Source organism: Phasianus colchicus, chromosome 1 (genome assembly GCF_987193195.1).
Source record: "Phasianus colchicus chromosome 1, bPhaCol1.hap1.1, whole genome shotgun sequence".
Classification (NCBI taxonomy): domain Eukaryota; kingdom Metazoa; phylum Chordata; class Aves; order Galliformes; family Phasianidae; genus Phasianus; species Phasianus colchicus.
Genome location: NC_143436.1, coordinates 29,436,461 through 29,460,755, shown reverse-complemented (window position 1 = coordinate 29,460,755; position 24,295 = coordinate 29,436,461). Strand labels below are relative to the sequence as shown.

The window sequence follows — 24,295 nt, the reverse complement described above, 5'->3', positions numbered from 1 at the left end:
GTCTCCAGGAAATTTTGAACAGCATTTGAAAAATATTAATATTGGAAAAGAATGGGCTTGGTCTGTTCATTATTTCTTTTCTTTCTATTACATGATCAAAAGCAAAGGAAAAACACATAAAAGAGAACCTAAATTTAACACAGTCTTATCTCCTGCACATCCCTGTTACAGTTTGCATTCACTGGTAAGACTGCATATGTATTGTGTTAATTTTTGCATGTAATTTCTCTCCATGCAACCATGCAGCACAGAAACCTGCCAGTATCTGAGGAGATATATGTTTACATAAAAAATATATATTCCTATAAATTAAGAGTGTTGTCACAGTAAAATAATATACTGGTCAAGAATTATCTTCATCATGTTTTCTTTGTCTTTTCATTTCCTTTTTTTTAATATATATATTATTTTTACCATTATTATTATTATTATTATTATTATTATTATTATTATTATTATTATTATTATTATTATTTTATTTGGATATTATTGTTAACTTATTATTACCTATATATTGGATTATACTGCTATATAATCCATTATATTGCCTCTTATCTTTTATTCTGGTCATTTCCACACTTAATTTGTACATCATCAGTTTATACACTGTTAATTAAGATGATATGAATCATTCCTCATGATAATTCATAACACCTTGAAATGAATCTGGCTGCTATAATTTCATATTAAAATAATTCAGTACTTTTTTATAGCCATTGGTAATCTGAAGATGACATGCTAAAATTAAGACAAAAATAATTTAATAAGAGTTCTAAATCAGCTCTTTCTGGTGAGTTAACAGACTAAACTTGGGGCATGCAGCTCTGACAGGATGGCCAAGTATCCCAAAGAAAGCTCAACCCTCTCTAAAGTGTTAATGTAGGGTAATAGAATCAATCCTCTAAGGATGAGTGAGATAACTAACTCTTTTTAGGGACTGAAATTCTCTATCATTAGGCTGATTGCTCCCAATGAGCCTACCAAACAACAGGACTGATTTCTCATATATACAATGCAATTGTGTATAAACTAGCAGCAAATGTAACCTGAGATCTGTGATAAGTGGATTGATTACCAGTAGATAACTTTTACTTTAACTGTTTCATATCATACCTGGATATTTGCCACCTTTATTCCTCCTTATGAAGCAAACAATCAGTAAAATCAAGATAAGAAGTGCAACAGCACACATAAGTCCAATGAACCACCCTTGAGTAGCAATGTCTACCTGCCGACTTGCCATTGCTGGAGAATAGAAAAAAAAAACATTATGAGAAGCTTACCTGCATTAAAATTCTATGTTAATTAAATTAAATAATAGTATACATCATTTATTAATTAAGGAATAACACTTGCAAAAATTAGTATTAAGAAAAGCAGTGATATTGTATTTAGTGAATATTTTCATTATTTAAAATGTTTCCAAGGAAAAGTGCACAGAATTTATTTTTGAGTATATAAGAATTCTGCCAACTTTTTTCAACATTTAGGCTTAGCAGCTATTTTGCAAAACATGTACACATACTGTCTTGCTTTTCACGAATTTCAGAACCGTTTTCAACCATTTTACATTAATTGAACTACTGAAATGAAATTGCAAATTGTAATTCACACAAACACTTAGATTGCATTACTGAAATGAATAAAAAGGCAATACTCATTAGCTACTGCACACCTATTAGTCAGAAACAGAAACAGATGGGTCATTCAAGACCATAACATTCAATTTCAACTACAAATCAACAATGAAGCATCCTTTAAAGCCTTATTAAGCATAATGTCTTCTTCCTCTCCTCAAATGTGTACAGCATCCTAAAATTTATCATGATTGCCATAATTTAGCATTAGTGAGAACTTAACACAAAGCAGTTGGGAAGCTTTTCCTTTACACAGTTTCTCTCCAAATGCTGATTCTATTTGGAAAATAATGTAAACAATAAGGAAACGTTACAGTCACGAGTGAGGAAAGAAATTATCTGTGTGGTTTGGTGGCTGGAACTACTACTAGCCTTTGACACAGTAGGAGGATTTTCCTGGATAACCTTATTTTCCACTTTCCTACTTGGCAATACACTGGCCAGCAACTGGCCTTAGGATCTGCTGTTCAGAGAAAGTGGGAAGGGTGACAGAAGCTGGAAATGTGAGCTATAGATAGAAGAAGACCTGAAGGTGAAGTAGATGGACATCCACTGAAATCTTACTTATTTATTCTCCTCCAAGCCTCAAACCCAAGAGTTTGAAACTCTTTGGAGAGTCATCTCTGTCTTGAGAGACATAAACAAAGATGATCTTTCCACCTGAATGAGGAAAATCACATGCAAAGGTTTCCTATGCATAGCTCATATAGTATTTTGTTTCAGTATTATTTTTTTTCTGATTTCATGAATTAAGCCAATTTTTGTAAGCTCTCAGCTTAGAAGACACTTTGCACTACAATCAAATTGTACCAGGGATCTGGGCTTGATTCTTATGGGTCCCTCTCAATTTAGATGTTCTACAAAGACTTATTTGTACAATGTATCAGCTCCCATGGCACAAGATTTCACCTGTATCCACCAGGTAATGTCTATGGGCTTGCTTCTAGTGAAGTGGAGGGCATAATGCACAAACAGTTTTACACACAGAAATGTGAAAGTCATAGAATCCCATAAAGATTTTCACCTCTCTTTGAGAAGATGTGTCTTTAAGAGAAAGTTCATAAGAACATACTACAGAGAGTCCATTTTCAATGGAGCGCTGACTGTCCAAGCTCATTGAACCACGAGTCCACGTGATACATACAGCACACACTCTCTTCCCCTTACAAAACATGGAGAATATAAACTGGTAATAAGCCCATGCTTGCATCCTTTGAGCAATACTGGAGTCTTGCTTGGCAGACAAGAACTGACAAGAGACTATGCTGGAGTGGCAAGCACACTAACAAGAAAATGTAACAGTCATAGGTCAGAATTCAAGCCCCTGTCTCAGTGTTATTTGTTTGTTCAGAGAGGCTGAGACAGCTAGCTTGGAAACATCAGCAACATACGAGTCCTAGAGGGTCTTCCACAGGCTGCATGAAGACTGTAAGTATGTCTGAGTACTATTTTAACCATTTTTACATTAAAATGTTAAAAAGTCTTATGTATGTATACATATACGTATTTATAACCTTTATATATATATATATATACATATTTATACCTTATATACTGTAAATATATAAATATCAATACAAAGGACAATTTTAAACAAAATCACAAAGGCAATCTTCCTCTGAACTGCAAATCGAAGTAATATAAATTTTGTTTTCATACTGAGGTCAAAATTATTTGGAGTATTTTACATATGCATTTATAATAAGGCATTAAAGGTTGTATAATAAATACTGTAGCAAAATGCAAAAGCACATTTAACATTCAAATGTAATAAAAGGTAGCAACAAGCAAAACAACTCATGCATAAAAGTATTTAAGATAGATGGGAAAAAGCAAAGATGAAAACTTACTTATGCAGCTTCCTGTACTCTTTAACTTATTACATATCCAGTAAAAAAACGTTTCAGGATCGCAGTGCATCTTTAAAAATGGCACAGAATTTCCTATGCACTCTAAGCAAATCATCTGCCACAGGCAGAAAGACATTTACTGCTACTGAGCTGCTAATGCAGATGTGAATGCAATACACTACTGGTATGTTTAAAAAGACAAAATGTGCATTATGAAGTGTTCTGTAGGAAAACTTGCTAAAAAAAAAAAAACAACTGTGGCAATATGCCAAATATTGCAGTTGATTTCCTAATTAAGGAAGTATTCCACGCTCCGATATTTTTCTTGTTATCTACTTCATTGTTTGCAATGTTTAAAAGTATGATTTAGATTAAAGACAGTGTGACATACATTTTTTCTTTAAGAAATCACACAGAATGACAGAATTATAGAGGTCAGAAGGAACCCATGGAGATCACCGAGTCCAACCTCCTGCTAAAGCAGGTTCCCTAGAGTCGGTGGCTTTTGAATATCTCCAGAAGACTCACAACCTCTCTGGGCAGCCTGTTCCAGTGCTCTGCCAAAGTAAAGAAGTTCTTCCTTACGTTCATATGGAACTTCTTGTGTGTCAGTTTGTGCCTGTTGCCACTGGGCACGCTGAAAGAGTCTGGCCCCATCTTCTTGACACCTTGCCATGAGATATTTATAAGCATTGATAACATCCTCTCAGTCTTCTCCAAGTTGAACAGCCCCTGACTTTCCTCATAAGGGAGACACTTCTTTAATCATCTTTGTGGCCCTCCTTTCTACAAGATCTCTGTCTTTCTTGAATTGAGGAGCCCAGAACTGGACACAGAACTCCAGATGTGGCCTTATCAGGTCAGAATAGAGGAGGAGGATCACCTCCCTCAAATCTGCAGGCCATGCTCTTTTTCATGCAGCCCAGGATACCACTGGCCTTCTCAGCCACAAGGATGCACTGCTGGCTCATGGTCAATCTATTGTTCACCAGGACAACCAGGTCCTTCTCTGCAGAGCTCCTTTACAGCAGGTCAGCCCCTAACCTCTATGATGCATGCAGTCATTCTTCCCCAGTTTAAGACTCTGCACTTGCCCTTGCTGAACTTCATAACACTCTTCGCTGCCCAACTCTCCATCCTGTTCAGGTCTCACTGAATGACAGCACAGCCTTCTGGTGTGTCAGTCACTCCTCCCAGCTTTGCATTATCAGCAACCTTGCTGAGGGTGCACTCTATTCCTTCATTCAGGTCGTTGATTAAGATGTTGAACAAGACTAGACCTAGTACTGATTCCTGTGGATCACCACTAGCTATAGGCCTCTAACTAGATTCTGTGCTGCAGACTGCAACCCTCTGAGCTGTTAGTCAGTCAGTTCTCAACCCATCTCTCTGTCTACTCATCCATCCCACACCTCCTAAACTAACCTACAATGATGTCAGGGAAGACTTTGTCAAAAGCCTTGCTGAAGTCAAGGTAGACAACATTCACTGCTCTCCCCTCCAGTCTTGACATAATAGAAAACTGGATTGGTCAAGCATGACTTGCCATTGGTACATCCATACTGACTACACCTTTTCTTCCTGCTATGTATAACATTAGATCAAGAATCAAAGACAGTGCAGTATATGCATAAAATGTCTTTAAACTCCTTTTAAATCCCTTTCTTCCTTAGTTACATGAAGACATGAGCCAACGTTCATTCACAGTTATTTACAGAATTCCTTATCTACTAGTTCAGTACGCCTTGTTCAGAAAGATGCTTTTGGGAAGGTTTCAATTCAGCTTGTTGCTACAGTCTTGATCCTTTCTTTACCACTGCTTCAGGCTTTGGATTTTGTTTATTTGCATAAAATTCTACCCATTGCCTATTATACTAGTTGTTGTTCCTGGCAAAAATAAACTTTCTGCTTAGCCCATACATATTTGTTTGGCACTGTTATTCAGCACGGTATTTTCAAAGCTTTCCTGTAACATAATAAACTGTGAACAGAAATGGAACAAAAGATAGCAAAAAAAGTATATGATTTTAGAAAGCGTTCACATTCAAACTGGTATATTCATTATTTACTTTGGTGTCTCGTAATTATTACATATTGTTCAAATATATTGTCATATTTAAACTACTTTCTTAAATCATAACATTCTGGAATTGATGATGCTACAGCTAAATAACTATGCATGGATCAAAATGCTTGGAATGAGCAGCAAATACAAATAAATAAAAATAGCTGACCGAGAACATGCTGTGATGACAACAACATATTCAGCACAACATAAAAAAAACTTCCCACAGATCTCCACCTCCAAGTGAAATGAACAAGCATTACTGATTTGCTTATGAAAAAATTACCACTGTACTCCTTTTCAATGACTGCCAGTATAATGATACAGAACTTAAGTAGTCTTACTGACTCACAAAACATAGTTTGTGGAATCAAAATAATTATAAAACCAATATAAAATGGGAAAATAAACATTTATAAGTAAAAATCTCATAAGAGTATTTTGAATTATATAAGACATCAAATTCTGCACTTCTGATTAAACACTCATTTTAGAGTTAATCAGTTTTTTTTTTTGTATTAAATCTGATGATATGCAGATTGTTAGATTTAAATGTATATACTTAAATCTTGTAATGTACAAGTTATTTAAATACAACAGTCTAGTTATATTAATTAGAAATAAATGGAATAGGTCATCTTCTGTGCACAGCACACAGATGGACTGTGAGCAATATCTTGCCTCTAATATAAAGAACAGAGAGCACAGTGAATTGAAAGGATTAAAACATTCATAATTTACATATTAAATGTGCTAGCACATCTAGGAGTTTAAAAAACAATTCAACATTTCTCTAAAAAAAAGAACAAACAAAGATGCTGGCTACAACATGTCTTAGCTAGAAGCAGTTCAACGTTTCAGCATATGGTCTATTGAAATTCTGACTGATACAGAATTGGTACGGTGTGCCTCACCTGGACCTGTCTCAAACAGATCCTCTGAACTCCTAAAACCAGACAGGCCCTCAGCACCAACTCGGACTTTATATGCTGTTCCTGGTGTTAAACCCTTTAACACAAAGAAGCTTCGAGAACCATTTACAATTTCTTTTTTCCAATCTTCTTTGCCTACAAAAATTTTAGGAAAACAACATATTGGAATTTTAATTTTCTATTTGTTACTGAAAGTTTCTAGACAGAATGCTATCAACTGTTACTTGACTAAGCTATGGACTGACTGAACAAAAATTATCTGAAAAATAATAAAACTGTATAAAATTATGACTGCAAATAATATATTGCATGCAATATATTAAGTAAGACACTGTAAATTAATTATGAAACTACTTTAAACATTTGTTCCACTGTACTATAGAAATATTCTCATTTATTTTCTTTAAAGGGCTATTGAACTTGCAATTATAAAACACATTAAAATAGATTTTAATCATTTAATTAGATTACACTTCTGTAGCTTTGGTTAACATTTACTTTAGCACGGAAGTCTTACTTTGTAATCTGAACAGACCATACTTTCTGATCATTATCTTCTTTTCCCAGTAGTCTTAGCTACTTCTTGGACTAATATCCAGAAAAATGCATTTATATTCTTATTTTCAGATTAATCATTTTAAGTCATAACTTTAGAAGGATGGAGTATTTGAATAGAAATATCTTGGTTTTATTAGGCAACTATCTGTATCTGAACTGTTAGCAGCATTCTCAAAGATTAAAACCTATTTTATGCCAAGAAAAGTATGCAAGTTGGTAGATACCTTGTCTTAAGGTTTAATTTAACAAAGAAGATTGTTTTTATTTACTCTTTTATTTCTTTTTTTTTTTTTTTCCTGAATTGGACATAACTTAGGAGAACAGTTATATCCCATTTTAATGTATAAATTCATACTTTTACACATGTAATCACCGCATCATAACCAATTTCAAGCAATCTTCTTTTCTTAGAAGTTCATGTTCACAATAATTTATACAATAATACAAAGGAACAAAGGCTGATTTTCTATCTAATCACCAAAAAACTACTACACATTGATATTATCTATAATGAAAAATTATTTGAGCTCCTGATTCAGTTAAAAAAACAAACAAACAAACAAACAAAAAACAACTAAACTTCTAAACATTTAAGAGCTATCTTTAATACTGGGTCAGTTTAGGACCACACTTAAAAATCTTTGAAAATATATCTGAACACTTAGCATAATTTAATGAAATGACTTCTTACTGCCTGCTACACCATATTCAACATAAAAGTTGGCATGATCTGGTCCCTCATACTCCCAACTGATATTGGCATAGGTCTCAGCAGCAGCTGTAGTAACATTTCTGATCCTTGGATAAAGTGGTTGCACTGAACATATAATAGAAAAACAAAGCAGAATATGAAATTGTGATTTCATACACTAAAAAAAAAAAAAAAAAAAAAAAAAGATTTTAAGAAGTTACTATGCTGATTTATATCACATACAGGGAAAGTATAGTACATTTGTCATTGCTTCCATGATTGGAAATTAGCAACTAAATAGCATGCATAATTGAATCCTACATAGTTACTACACTGAAATTAGAAAGTAAAATCTAAGTACTCTGGTAAGCATGCCCTATATTGCAGAAAGTGCCAAACACTTTAAAATACCTAATTGCCAAAGTCTCAGAAAACATTATTCATCAAGGAGTAAAATGAAGACAGCTGGAAAATGAGAACATTCTTGGGATAACACAAAATGGTCGGAGAGAATGGAGGTAGGAAGCACACACCTCCCTTTACTCCACTTGTTATAGAATGGACCATAAATGCCTCAACTGCAAACCCTTTATAGGATTTTTTCTCTATTGCATTGATAACGATAAAAAAGGAACACAATACCCTTATAGAAAGTTGGACGGACAGTATGCATGACTGGGGAGGTTGCAAAAAGGATTTCTGAATATCCTTCACCATCAGAGGGAGTAGGAAAGAAAAAAATAAACAGTAAAAACACTTCACATCAAAAAGAAACATTTAAATAACACAATAACACAGTAAAACCTTACCTGTTAAATGAATAACGCATGCACACTCTACACTCATGCAAGATTTGATTAGTTTTACTTGTTAAAATATGAAATGGCTAAAAGTGATACACATGTATTTGAAAACAAATGGAAGAATGAGTGTACTGAGACTCTCACTTTTACAAACATTTCTGAAATCACCTTCATTGTCAATAAGGATTCACTGCACCTTCACACACTGAAATATTAAATATTGGAAAGCAAATATCAAAATACTCTGGTGTGAAGGACTAAGTCACTGGAATGCAAATTCAAGAAGCTGTGCACATTAAAATACAGCGTTTTATCGCTCTCACTGGACAACAGTACTTTGCCCACATCTATGAAAAGAAATGTGTTTCTCCTCAGCATCTTGTAATTAGTCACATCTTTGCTCATTACTTAATTTTTTGTTTTCCAATTACACTCATTACAAATGGACATATACCTAAGTATTTTGGGTTTGTATAATATCAATAAAAATATATTAAAATAGTTTAGTGCAAACACAAAGGAGATGCTCCTCAAAGGCATGAAATTACTTTTCAATGAAAATGTCTTACTCTGTTTTCCACTAACATTTTGATCCTCCTAGATTTTTTTTTTTTTTTTTTTTTTTTTTCTATCAGAAACAGCATGAAACAGTACAGATAAAATCTTAGTCTCATGAAAGACAGAAGTGACTGAATTCCACTGACTTCATCTGTACCAGAAACAGGGTGGCCTTGTCTATACAGCTGACTAGAAGTAGTTCCAAATTAGATTCAAATAGTCCATGGCTTGCTTTGGCATAGTAAAATAAATAAATCCTATACACAGGCTAAGTAATATGAGTACTGCATCTAGAAAACATTTGTTTCTGAGAATCTTTAAAAAGATCTCTATGATGCAAATTCCATCAAATCTGAAAAAAAAATTGTTATTATAAATTTTGACAATATCAAGCCTTTTATTTCCATACTTGCTTATTTTTTTCTTAATTCTATTTCAGTAATACTCATTCAACTCTTCAGTCTATATTAAAAGAACTACTTCCACATTTGATGTATCTATTGCACATCTATAAAGGTATACGTATGTAAAAGTATATATAATATACACTTCTTTCACCAAAAAATTATAGAGAACAGACTTATTTAAGAAATTAAAAATATACTTATTCTCTGTAACCACCATAACAAGAAAGCACAAGATTTTTAAAAAGCCATTGAGGTCATTAAGTGAACAACAAAAGCATTAAGAAATACCAGAGCCAGAGCTTTGATAGAGGAAATCTGGTCTGTAAGGTAGTGTATGTAGTGCATGTGAATACACTACAGTAATGCAAGGGGATTAGACTCTGCTTGTTTGTGCCACCTGAAGGTAGCAAGAAAGCAAGCAAGCTTGAAATTTACAAAGGCGCAGGATCTTGTTGCAGTCAGTACTAGTTCTAATGATTCCAGCAGGCCTGGAAATTTTTAGTTAAGTCTATAAATATGCCATATTTACAACATGGATACACATATTGGAAGATAAAAGGTGGCTGATGGATCCTGAGGTGATGATAGCCCGACACTGAAGTAGTTACAACATTCAGGGCTTGTCCCCAATCTATCCAGTGGCACAACACTGTGTCGTTGTGATTTACAGCTACACACAATGCTGTGCACCAGTACTGACAAAAGGCTCACATTAAAAATGTTGGGATTGGACTGTTAATAATTTACAGTTTTTATACAGACCAACTTCTGTTCAGTTCCTCTGTTCAATCAAGCTATTTTAACCCCACAAAATTTTGCTGGCATCTCTGAGTACTGCTTCATTCCTGTAGTGTATTATGGCATTCAAGCAATTTCCGATGTTGAGAAAGGCCTAGGCTCAAAGTAATGTTTTCCTGTCTTTTCAAATTAATACTATTGGTTTTTTTGTTTTGTTTTGTTTTAAGAGAGAGAGAGGTATTTAATCTTACAGCCTTTCCAAAACAGAGTTCATCCAAATAACACAGTTAACCTTGGACTGCAGACTTAATGGAATTTATTAATTTGTGATAAGAGATAAGAAAGGATCTTAGCAACAGAACAGATACTGTCTCTGAAGATTCAGTTTATCAGAAAAGTAAATTAAATATTCTCCAAAGTGATTAAACTTTAGGAAGTTTCACAGGATTCACTAGATTTCTTGGAAGAAATGGCTGATCTGTGATAAACACGCATGTGAGGACTCTTCAAATGGAAGAGAAACATCAAGCAATGTGTTGCAAAGAATTAGTTGAAATGCACATACAAAGCGAAAAATAAACTCTAAGAATGTTCCCCTGTCACACACACAAGAAAAAGTGAAGAAAAAAGGTGACAGATTCTTTCAGAAGCTGTAAGACAAATACAGAAGGGGTTTGCTTTTATTTGCTTTTTAACCTACAACTTTTACAACAGGAAATTCAAGCCTCAGTATAACAGTAGGACAGAATTCCATTTCTGGAACTGAAAGACAGGCATTAATCTGTCTTTCAGTCTGAGGCTATTTAAACCATTACAAGCACCTTCCTACAGTGTATGAAATATAAAAGACAAAGAAGAAATGCACAAAATAGTTTCACTGATAAACTTCAAGCATGCACAGACTTTCTCTGAAGTCTACAAAGCAGAAGGTATTTGCAGGAATTTTTACACTGCAATGATTATCGTTTTCTCTACTCCAGCATCTATAGCATAGGCATTTTTCATGGTAGACTTAAAAGAAGACAAAACAGTAGTACTGTTTAGCAAACTAAAATGAAAGAATCACTATATGTACCATGGAGCAGGCCACAGAGAGTGATTTAAGTGTATGTAAGCCATACAAAAACACTGTAATTCATGTGAAGAGAAAAAACAGCTTGAATTTGTTACAGAAAAAATATAGAAACATGATGAGAAATGATTCAAAAAGGGAGGTAAAACAGATGGCGGGTAGGGAAAATGATTTAAACAAAAGCATTTTGTATGGAACAAAGAAAATTGAGAAGATCCTGTATTCTACAAATACATCATTTACAAGCTCAGCTGAGAATGATTTCTGACTTGAAGAACTACAAACAGAAGAAAAGTGAAGTTTCAGACTCAGAGGCTGATCTACTTGTTTTCTTCCTTTCACAAAAGTATCACTAATTCTTGAGATGCAAAGCTCACATGAAGAAGGCAGACCAGACAGAAGTACCACATTGACAGGAAGCATTCGTTTCAATTAAAGCTCCCAACTTTACTTTCTTTGCAGTTCAGAACTGCTAGTTATCAGTGTCTATGTGCACACAGAGCACAAGAATTTGCTTTTAAATTATAGATGTAGATGCCAGCAAACGGATGGCAATAGCAATCCTCACTGCTTACCTAATACTGGGTATAATATGTGGTGTTTTAGGCAGTTTTCAGACTCACACACTTAGAACAATTTGCTAAAAAGATAAACAACCTTTCTTTGTAATGCCATAATTTGATTAAATATGCCATGCATAGTACTGCACTATTAGACAGGAAAAAAGACAGCACAAGTCAAACTGAGTATGAATTATACAACATGGTATCTTTCTTATTCACAATAAAATAATCTCTTTAATGATTCACTCATCTGAGCTTGTGCAATAGAGACACAAATCTTGTTAAGTTTCCCTTTGGAGGAGAATAAAACTTCAGGTTTTGTAATTCACTAAGGATTTTGTCTATTTGATGCAATGACACTGTTTATCCAGTGAACATTTTGATTAGTATAGTGCCCTTATTGCTAGGAGACAAATTCTTCTCTATATTGCCTCCCATTTGCTTCAGTGTTATGTACTTCTATGTCCAATTCAATCAGCATATATCTATTCAGTAAATGAATCAGAAAAAATAAAAAGATTCCTTTATCCAATCTCTTATCTTTGACCTTTTATCTTTTCTTCTGAAATTGTTATTTTACCTTATAGGGAAAAGGTAGAAAGGCTTGTTTCAAAACTTATTAATCTAGAAAATACTTTAAAACACTTAGCATCGTTGCAGTCATTATGATCAGACAAACTCAGATGGGACAAATGTTGAAAATGTAGCAGTAAGCAGTCTTTGGTAACTTTTTTTTTTTTTTTTTAGTGATAAAAGACCTCAATACAACAAAGGGCCCACAACTGTCTAGAAAGATTGCAAAAAACAGCAAATATATTTCAGGCCTACAATAAAATACCTGAATCCCTAGAAATACTGTAGCATTATTTTCCTCCACACAATACATATACTCTGAGAAGTGGAATAAGTCCCAAATTGTACACCTTTTCCGGGTTCAGACATTCTGAATTCCTCTAGGACCTTGTGTCCAATGCTTCTGACTGATCTGGGGCAGCTGACCAGTACGAAACACATACTTCAAAATTTTCCCTGCAATTTAGGCTGCCTGAATCTGGGACCTACTCTTTTCTTAACTTCCAAGTTAAAAGTGTTTGAACTGAAAAAGAAAGGCTATACGCATTTTTCTGGTAACTCTTGTGATTCAAAATGCAAAGTTGAGATGTTGTTTTTGATAGATCACAAAAAAGTTGAGAATACCTAAATTTCACATTCTCCTTGGTTTGGCTGTGGAACCCATCAGTAAGAATTGTATCTACGAATAGGCCCTTCTGCACTTAATGGAGGAGTAAAAATTCACTGCTTCTCAGTGTGGGCTGAGTATTTCTGTTTTCCAAATCCACCCACTCACAGGATCAAATAATTTGGCACTTGATCTTGATAATATGATCCTCTTTTTCCTTCCTTATAGTGACAGAGTTAATCGTGTTAATGTAAGTAACCACTGGGAACATTTATCTCAAAGCTGGTGCAACTCAGATATCCTAACAGATGTCATGGCTTTAGCTCTGTCCTGTTTGCAGTTCCAAAGTTTTCTTTGCAATTGTAAGAGCTAGATGCAACAGGGATATGTGAAAACTTTGAAACCATAAACAGCATGAAACCAAACGAAGCCATCTGCTTAAGTTTTTGGAGAATCTGAGATGACAGCTCTGAAATGCGAGCTGCTCCAGCTGATCATACAAATAAGATGCTTTCTGCTTGCCACAGACGGTGGAACAGCTATAATTAGACTGCAATTTCACACAGAGAATCTATTTTTCCTTGCATGAGTTTTTGTGCTCAGTTATAAATAATGAGAACTTAATTTACATTTCTGGGGCTGTGTCCAGGACTACAAGCCATTTTCATTGTTCCAAATTGTGTTGCCTCCCAGCTATAACTAGACTAAAAAACGGTAATAAAGACTTTTCATTAAAATAAATCTAAAACTCCATAACTTACCAGAAGTGCATCTGATATTAGAAAGCAGTTATATATACATATATTCGTGCAATATATAAATGCACAACTGCATGCATATAAATATAGTCTGACTTTTCTTACACCAGTCTGATTGAATGAGGTGAATGAGTGGCTATTTTCATGGTCATATCATTGTTAAAGCACCTAATCAACAAGTGGAAAGAAAATATATGTAAAACAATTAATGCTGTCTCTTCCAAGTTTGTGAAAAATGATGGAAACCTTCACAGAGATTTTGACTTGGGATTTTTATGGTCTGAGAATCTGAAACACAGATGTTTGTATGTGTTAATGACAATCCTGTGATGACACACAGGTGTAGAAACACCCTATTCATAAAAATTGGGTGAAGAATACCTTGTTTGACAGAAGAACCACATTATAAAGAACCGACAATTACTGAATTCAAGAATAAGGATCATGGAATGTTCCACTCACTTCAGGCATTCACTCAAAAGATTTGTGAACCTAATAGAGGAGGAAGTCACCTGCCTCTATTCAATCTGACGCTTGAACTGAGAAGTATATAGAAGGTATTGTCACTCATCTGTCTCCAACGCAGTTGTTTGTAAATGAAATAAATGTGATCAAATGGATAGCACCAATCAGCAGTGAGAAAGAGAGTGCACCTACTTTCTTAAAACAAAAAACGCACAGGGCACAGGCAGTAAAAATCTCCTTTGTAGATGTGCTGTTTTTTCTACTCCAGTTCATCAGTGCTAGTGCACCTGGACCCTGAATATTTATGACTGTGAGATACATCTGTTATATGTTCAGAAATAATTAGACTTTGCTGAAGCAAAGCTAATGAATTCCCCTGGAACTCTGTGGCAAAATAAGCAGATGAAAGGTATTAATAAGCATTCTAGATTCCCTTTATTTTTTTTTTCCTAGACAGAAATATTTTCTTCCAACACTGATTAATACTCTGTATAATGATGTGTAGTTCAAGATTTTCTATCCTGACCCCTGCAATTTCCCCATTTTAAGCACTGCAAAACCCACACATTAACAAATCATGCAGTTTTATTTTACCTTTGCCTGCACCTACAGCAGGACGAAGAATACCGGCTTAAATGGAGGAAAACAAGAATAGGAACACTATATAATTAGGTAAAACACCAAAGGGAACATACATATCTCATTTTATTATAAACCAGAAAAGCATGCAGACTAGAAAAAATGTATTAATTCAAATAAATTAGAAACAATCCACTTATGCTGAACACTGACAGACTATTACAGGACAAAAATTAATATACATGCATTTACTAAATTTCATTGGTCATGCTTGTTAAGACTCATGGCTTAAAATACATGTAGTTTATATGCAACCTTAATACACTATTAGAAAAACTATATTGCATACCAACTCATTTAAAGCAATTGAAATAAATTGCAATTTCACTAACCCTAAAATTACGTGAAAAGATGGTATCAAAGTAGAACTTTAACACTGAGATCATAAAAGGCTTCCCCCCACATTTCCTTTTTGTTTGAAATTACTCTTATTTTTTGAGTCTTCATATTTAAATAAATAATAAAGAACATCTTCAACTAAATGTCTGCCAAAATCCCAGATCTAGAATAGTTATAAACATAAAAGCAATAATGGTGGGATCAAATAATGTAATTATTTAAACATACAGTGTCACCAGTTACATGGGCCAGAGATAACAAATTTATTTCTGCAACCTTATGAAGTTATATTTTTTGTTTCAGCTCTATAGGAAAAAAAATCAGGCATTAAAGAAGAGAGGACACATTTCCTCAATGAGCCATAAAGCTACATTATTTCAGTATTATTCTCTGTGACCCAAGCAGGTGACTGAAACAGAACAGGTGAATGGAGAAAGATCACTTAGGATGTGAAGTTACTTGAAATTTTGAAGCCCAGAAAGCCACAGACTTAGATCTTGTGAATTTACTACAAAGGGACTTCATTTGGGGTTTCTATTACAGTAGGGAAACTTGTACATCTTTTCTTAAAAACTATATATAGTATTTCAATAGTGTATAACACAGATAAAAAGAGCCCTGGAGAATTTTTTACCAAGGACTATTTCCGTAATGGAAGGCAGTAGTTATATTTTTAACCAAATTGCTAGTCTTTTTTAAACTCAGTGGGTTTTCTTTATACATACCCATCTTACCTTCATCCATAATTGTTACTGCTTCCTCAGTTATCTGACTTCCTGATCCAACTGATGTTTGTGCATTAAAGTAAAACTTGTATCGTGTGCTGTAATTCAAATTTTTTAATATCAAGCTGCTCTCATTGGCAGGTATCCTTATCTCTACCAAGGGACCTAATTCATGTGTGTTGTTAACTGTTATTGAAAAAAAAAAAAAAAGGAAGAAAGAAAGAAGAAAAGAAATTAGTTAGGAAAATTGACTACTGTTAAAACAGGTTTAACTTTTTTTTTTTGTATTTGTTTGCCTGCTGCATTGCTCAATTCAGGTTATATGAATGATAATGCAGTTTCCAAAGAAAGGCACCTTTATGCACCTCAGGGAAATGGGAAACACCTATAGGTTTCTTAAGCTCAAGTTCCATACTCTTAAGTAAAGTACCTGAATCCAAGGCACTATGTGCACATCAACTGAATTTAAACACTTTTGAAACAGAAATCATTAAGACCTCTGAAACTCTGAACTAACTGCTTAGAAATAAATTCAGTATGCTTAGAAATAAAAATGCTGAAGTGTCTTCTACCTAATGACAAGGAACAGTGGAATTTGGTAAGTGAAAGAAAATAATCTGCCTTAAGATGTTCCATGCACATGTAATTCCTAATTCCCAGTGTCCTTGCTGACTAATTTCTGGGCATGTGGATCCTAAGGAAGTGACAGACTGAAGGGATATCAGGCATATTTTAATTTAAATCCTGTATCTTTCTGATATGAATGAAGGGCACATACAATATTTTTTATTTTAAAATTAGAATATTGTGAAAATTAAAGAGGGAGACAACAATATAATTGGATTTATTTTGGTCTACCACTAACGATGTTTTCTCTGCAGTCAGAACATAGGATTTATAAGTGCTTTTGATTTGGCTGTTGATTATCTGTGGGTCTTCACCTCCATTTTCCTGTGAAGCATGGTTTGAGGAAACAAAACTAATAGAAAAGTGCTAAACTTGTACTTGAACAAGAAGAATTATTCAAATAGGATCAGATATATTGTCAAAATACATTGATCTTTTTCAAACTTGACATCTATAGTGCAATTATATCTTTTTGAACATAATAAATTAAACGTTACTTTTAAGAAATGATTTACTGTTTGCTGGACATATTGTCAAAGGTAGAGCTATATATAAAAAATTAACTTACTTGGCTGAAACTTCAGTATGTATGATGTCAAAACACCATTTGGATGGGTAGGTGAACCCCACTCTAGAGTCAGAGAGTCCAGTGTTGGATTAGTGATCTTCAAAAAGGAGGGTGAGCTAGGAACTTTTAAGAAGAATATATGAGAAACACGAATTAGATGAACTTAAAACGACTCGTGAATCATTAAGAATATTACAATATTGAGCCATATTATTATTTTATGATATCCGAGATAAAAATTCAGCAATTGTATCCTCAGTGTTCTATTGTTGAATATATAACATCTTCATTCTCATTTCATACCTCCTTCAGGAGTTTTAAACATTTTGTCTGGGCTTGCTGGTCCTTCTCCTTTACCATTAACAACTCTAACATTCAGCTTGTAAGAACTATAGGGCTCTAGCCCTGGTAACATTCCAAAAGTCTTGTTTCCCCTGAAAGTCAAGATCTTTTTTTCTACATGTCGCTTACTCCTTTTGGATAGACTCTGTACTTTCCAGTAGTAAACCTAAAGACAAAAGAAAATTTACAGTGAGTATAGAGGTATTCTAGTTTTACAGAAGTTAAGCTTTTCCATGCATATTCATGAATTGTATATGTAGGAGTAACCATAATTTAAAAAAGCTCAGGTTAAAATCATAGAACAACCAAGGTTGGAAAAGACCTCCAAGATCATGCAGTCCAACTGCCCACCTACACCAATACTTCCCACTAAATGATGTCCCTCAGTTCCACATCTCAGTGTTTCTCGAACACCTCCAGCCCATTCCAGCACCTGACCACTCTTTTGGAAATGAAACTTTTTCTAATATCCTACCTGAACTTTCCCTGGTACAGCTTGAAGCCATTCCCTCTCATCCTATCACTAGTTATGCAAGAGAAGAGGCCAATCCCTCACCTCACCACATCCTCCTTTCAGACTGTTGTAGAGAGCAATAAGGTCACCCCTGAGCCTTTTATCCAGACTAAATAATCCCAGTTCCTTCAGCTGCTCCTCATAAGACTTGTGCTGCAGACCCCTCACCAGCTTTGTTGCCCTTCTCTGGACATGCTCCAGAGCCTCAATGTTTTTCCTGTAGTGAGGGGCACAGAACTGAACACAGTACTCAAGGTACAGCCTCACCAACACTGAGTACAGAGGTGTGATAATTTTCCTGCTCCTTCTGGCCATACTATTCTGATTCAAGACAGGATGCCATTGGCCCTCTTGGCCACCTGGGCACACTGCTGGCTCATGTTCAGCCGAGCATCAGTCAACACCCCCAAGTCCATTTCCTCTACACAGTCTCCCAGCCACTCTGCCCCAAGCCTGTAGAGTTGCCTGAAATTGTTGTGGCTGAAATGCAGGACGCAGCACTTGTTCTTGTTGAACTTCATCCTATTGGCCTCAGCTCAGCTATCCAGAGAAGCAAGAGCTCCAGGGGTAAATCTCATCCAGAAAGTTGTGCCTACATGACTGGGTGAAGATTACCATCTGCCAGTCCTACTTATAATCAAAGCCAGTTTGATGCAAATTCTGCTTTGGAACAGCCTTCGTATTAGATGATTCTCAAGTTGGCATCTAAGCTCATATAAATCCATACTTGCAGAAAGAAGTTTACACAGCTTTCAAAGCAGCAGCCTTGCCATATTGTTACATGATTAGATAATTTTCCTCTAACCGTGCAGGTATATTCCCTGTGATGTGGAGGCCAAATGGATGTTTTTAGTGTGAAAAGAAAAAAACCTGACATTTTTCTATGCTGGAAAAACACACAAATCATGAAAGGCCTCTGAAGTTACAGTTATACAAAGATCTCCTGGACAGAAGAACTATTCCTCCTTTTATATGATATAAGGATCAGAGCACATAGCTGATTCTGATGTCCATTTTGCTGAATTTGTTTCTAAGAAACTGCAGATGGGCCTCACAGGTAAATACTGGAATCTCTTGACTGCCCTATCTTTACCATATAGAGTCTACTACAGTTTCTGGAAAGACATTAAGACATTAACATTTGCCCCTACAAACACCTGTCTTAATCCTTGGAGTATCAGCTGCAAGTGCATGACTTTTCATTTTTCACAGCATAATCTTTTCATTTTTCACAGCATAATTTTCACGCACATAATAATAGACATTAAAACTGATATAATAGTGTAAAAGGGTAAATTTCTGGTTTTATTTTTGCCAAATATAAATCTAATTAAGGAAGCTGTGATTTCACATTTGAATTCGTAAAAGGGAATTGTTAGGTCTTACAAGGCCCAACTAGATTTCTTTCGAAAACGTATTATACTAACACAATCTCTCTAATGCTGACTACCTTCCATTTCATTCCAGTCCCTGTTAAGGGCCATGATGTTTTACATGGCTAGAGTTAACATTTTTCAATGCTGCCAGCTCTCATCCTCTAACTGTAATCCTACAAACTAGTACAGAAAGCCGATTATAAGTTCAGAAAAGCTTGATTTGCTGATACTGTTAGTATTAAAACTACTCAGGTATGGTTAATGTCAGAAGTACATTATTAGAGCTGAGTGATCACTTGTCACTATCTAGGCTGAAATTGAAGCTGGGCTTGATAAGTAGTGATCTAGAAAAGTAATATGACACTAAAAGACATTGCATCACATTTTTTGCTTACTGTATTGAATAACCACTGAATTTATAAGAATAACAGGGAAAAATGGCAGCAGCAGTAACACTGAAGTTTTTTTTTTCAGTTTGAACTGCTTCATAGTACCAAAGTATATCCAGTAATAATTAATAAAATAGCAAAATATGAATGGTGTAGTACAGGCTGCTGCCAGTGAGACATCTTCCTGCTTTGTTCATCCATTTGTCTTCATAATATAGCTCTTTAGAGAAATTCCCTTCCCTTTACTAAGAAAGGCACCCCTAATGCAATGTGCATGTTGGGCTGACATCTGAAGTAATTTTGTTACTTAGCAAAGCCTGAATTTGCCAGCAGGGTTTTCTGAAGCATTTTAAAAAAATATAATCATATGCTTTATAAGCTATTTCAGTAACTAAGACACTAAGCAAACTGCACCTGTGACAAGTTTTCAACATGACTTCAGAGAAAGCTTTGTTTCAGTAACTAACTATTCTTTAAGTCTTAGGATATGTCATACCTTGTCTAATTTTAGCTTGATATAGTTGTATCAGCAAAAATTATTTAAGAAACTTTTGCTGCATCTTATGCAACATATTCTAGGATATACCACTGTCTCATTTATCCTACCTATTAAAGCAAATTACACAGTGGTCAGGTCAGCTATCAGTCCTGTAGTCTTGAGCTTTTTATCTATGACTGGTGCCTAACTTATTGTAGTTTCAGCATTGCTTAACTTTGTGTAACTGTGCAGTTCTCCTCTTCTTCAAAAAGAAAAGAGAAGAAAACAAAACAAAACATAGCACATACAGAGAAGGACTAACACACTAAACAAAAGGTACCATGGCATGACTAACTTCTTAGGCTAATGGAAAGAGAAGAGTACAAATACAGGACAGAAAACCTGGGATTATGACATCGCCCTTTAAACAAGCTTTTGAAGAGTGAAAACACTGGATACATTGGCAAGGGTTTCTGTGCATGGCTTTTTTTTTTCTTTTTTTTTTTTTAATTAATTATCATTAACTGAAATTTGGTGATTCAGATTATGGGCATTAGCATTGTGGTAACTGGATTAAGAGAGAGAAATAACTTGACTAAATTTTAATTATCACATAATGGATGATCCTGTTTGCTTGTGAAATACCAGGTTGATATGAGACTGTAATCAAACGGATAGTGATATAAAAGTATAACAAGTCCTGCTTCTCAGCCAGATTTATTATATAGGGCCAAGTACCACACTAACTACAAATACTTACATTAGCTCATTACAGAACTAGCTTATGTCTCTCCAGACAGTGGTATTTGTGCAAGATAAGTCATACCCACATACCACGAACACAACAACCTGTAATGCACTGAAGTTTAGATTCACTGCTTTTGAATTCTAGTCCTCAAATTTATAAGTATGATGTGCATTTCTTTTGTTCCAAATATTCCTTCCTTCTGTCAGTTTTCAAATATTTATTTTTCTCTTTTCATTTAAACAGAAGTAGTTCAAAATAGTCTGTCTTACAAGGTAACCTAGTTCAGGCTGCGGAACTTATCTGTTCTGGTGGAAATATTTATTAGTATACTTACAGATGAGTGAATAAGTAGTTACTTATTTTCTACTGTTTTGCAGAGGAGGTTGATGTATCCTCTCATTCTACCCTCTGCTCCACAGCCCATCTATCATATCTTGATTTTCTTCTGATTTGCTTCTAATGCAAAAACTCTGAAGCAACTTTTGTGACTGGATTTTCCCTGATCTATGAAGGTCACCGCTGCTCCAGTTTCCTACTGTGAAGTCTTCCATTCTTTTCTAATTGCATTGTTTTGTTTCCAACACAACCTACCAGTTATCACCAAAGTCAATACAATACCATACAATTAGCTTCCTTCAGGTATACTCTATAGCTTCCAACATTTCCAGTATCTCTAAATTGAGCCTTTCCTTGGCCTCTAAAAAGACACCGCACTAAACTACCAATTGGCTAGTTCATCAGAATCATGTGACTAATCATACTTTTGCAGAAGATGAACAACTGCAAAAAAAGTCAATAACATCATACCTAGAAGAGACTCCAGCAGAAACTATTTCTCCTCATCCTCTAAATATCCTTTTGGAAAAAGATCTGTAAAACTATTTTAAGGTTTCAATCTATTTAATGTGTGCAAATTTGATTGCAAAAGCATCTCCTTTTTCTTCAAGGACAATATCACAGGAGGCATACTACAAGGTTGGAGCCTTGCCAAATTTTAAATAAGTCTTAATAACACTTGGCTCCTGTCAGCCAAACTTGTGAGCTCTCTTAAAAGCAAGAATTCTCTTACATATCAAGTTACTACAAACTAGATACAATCTCACCTTGCAGGAGTGATCTATTTCAACAAATGAGAATAGCAAGCTTTTGATTGTACTTACTTTATACCCCTGAAGATGTCCTCGGACAGATTTTAGTGGAACAGGGTCCCAGTGCACCTTTGCCAATGTGCTGTTAATTACATGAACCTGCACATTGCCTGGAGCAACCATTGGCACTGTGTGAAAAGATACTGAGTTAGGATCAAACACCACATGAAAATACTTTCTTGGAATGACTTATAACATTTTTTTGAGAAGAAATCTTTGAGAAGAATTCTTTGAGAAAAATCAATCTCAACATGAATACTACAGGGTTTTATGAATGCTTGTTATTCCCAACTTACTTCATTTTAACTTACAAAAAAAGAAAAAAAAATCAACTACATCCCTCTTTAATACTTCAATATTTTGAATTCCCACTCAGGTTATACACTTAGTTGCTTTTAATTAATACTACAGAGTCAAACTAGGAAACTTACAGTCTTCCCCTGAATGTCCAATAACCTCTGATGGCTCTGGTGCATATCCCAGGTCATTTAAAGCCTGTACTTTTATTTCATAGGGAACAAAAGTTGGTGTACCAGACACAATATATTTAGACACGTTTGCAACTACAACAGATGTCCATTCATCATCAACATCCTTCTGGCGCCAGCTGACTTTGTATTGGAGTCCTGGTCCGTTAGACTGAAAGCCTTTTAGAGACTGAAATAAAAAGAGTGAATCAAACTGCTTTTAAAATATTCTGTAGCCTCTAAAAAAAATCTAAAGTCACAAAGTTGCTGATTTAGAATTTTACTGAAGAATTACTATTGTGTTCAGGGACAGAAAAGCACTGCTGAAATTTTCAATTTACTTTTTATATGAGGTAGTTTCAGTTGCTTTTTAGTATTAGTAAAAACTGCATTGAGAGTTTTGAATAAGATAATAGCTAATTACCAGACAACCATACAGTGGAGTTTCTATACATATTTCATTTTTTGAATACAGTTTTTAGAAGTAGAAGAGGGAGAAACAGATTTACACCAGCTCCCTAAAATTGTGTGTCCCTAGAGAATGTTTCTTGCCTGGGAGGTGAAATTTAAATGGCTCTCTTGAGCTCCTATCATGATGGCAAGGGCTTGACAGAAACACAAGTGGTTTTTTTTTTTTCCAGAGGAACTGTGCACAGCAATTCAGCTTATGACAAAAGCTGAGAATTAAGTTTTACATTAGAATTCATTCTAAGAGTATACTTGAGATAAACCACAATTTACATACTTAAGTTCTTCTACATTGGCAGCAAAACATCTTGTACTACCAATTTAGTTGCTTATCTTAGAGAAATCACTCAAGGAAAATATGGCACCTTGAAAAAATATTTTTCTTTGATAATGTATTCAGATTTTCCCTGAAAATGAAGAATGAGAAATGTCTAGATTTTTTTTTTTTCTTTTCCAAGAATGTGTTAAACACACAATACATATATTATCTCACAGGGAAATCTCAGATAGATCATTATTTCTTTAAAGAAATTCTCTATAAAAATGCTACTCACAGAGGCAACAACAAACAAACTTCCAAAACCCAAACTTACCTCCCACGTTATTACCAAGTTATCAGGTTCTGAGCCTATTCCTTGTACATTAGAAGGATTTTCATCAGGGTCTAAAAACAAAGTATTTACATGTAAACAGGAATGATTGCTGTTTCCATTCCAAGCAAATGCAATGCCATTCACAGTACAGATCAATTACTAGTAAGCAGGAATACTTATTTACTTGCGGATTTTGTCAGGTACTGTTCAGATGGTTCACTTGGCTGACTTCTACCAATTTCATTGACAGCAATCACACGGAATGAGTAGTTGACATATGGAGACAACTTCAACTGCACAGTTGTCTGAGATCCAGGAACTTCCGTCTGGTAATGCCATACCCCTGGCTCATGCAGTCCATCCTCATACTCAATCACAAAGTCTGCAAACAGAAATTGAATCCAATTTTATGTCAAAATCTGCAACACCTTCTCAGATCAGTGTAGTCATTTTTGAATGAGCTAATCAAAACTGAGCAATCCAGCGAACATTTTTAAAAATCATGGAAACTGAAGTTTAAGAATATAGGAGACATATATAATGTGGATCTCAAAAGTACTGCCTGGATGAAAATATAAGAGAAGAACTTGTTCTTTT

General features: G+C 34.8%; 1 protein-coding gene across 8 annotated transcripts in view; it reads right to left on the bottom strand.

The window, feature by feature from the left end:
• The window catches only part of NRCAM (neuronal cell adhesion molecule), a 144,509-nt gene that overhangs the window by 13,630 nt on the left and 106,584 nt on the right, over positions 1-24,295 (bottom strand). For 4 of the 8 annotated variants that reach the window (XM_090137750.1, XM_090137776.1, XM_090137778.1 and 1 more), the window contains 10 exons: positions 23,883-24,080; positions 23,699-23,769; positions 22,602-22,827; positions 22,183-22,298; positions 17,479-17,683; positions 17,176-17,298; positions 15,990-16,166; positions 7,734-7,859; positions 6,467-6,619; positions 1,114-1,245 (listed from right to left, as the gene is read on the bottom strand). In XM_090137750.1, coding sequence (XP_089993876.1) covers positions 1,114-1,245; positions 6,467-6,619; positions 7,734-7,859; positions 15,990-16,166; positions 17,176-17,298; positions 17,479-17,683; positions 22,183-22,298; positions 22,602-22,827; positions 23,699-23,769; positions 23,883-24,080 — 1,527 coding nt within the window. Of the gene's footprint in view, positions 1-1,113; positions 1,246-6,466; positions 6,620-7,733; positions 7,860-8,375; positions 8,442-14,871; positions 14,908-15,980; positions 16,167-17,175; positions 17,299-17,478; positions 17,684-22,182; positions 22,299-22,601; positions 22,828-23,698; positions 23,770-23,882; positions 24,081-24,295 lie in introns of all 8 variants that reach the window. The other 4 variants (XM_090137758.1, XM_090137781.1, XM_090137761.1 and 1 more) reach the window with 2 other exon arrangements.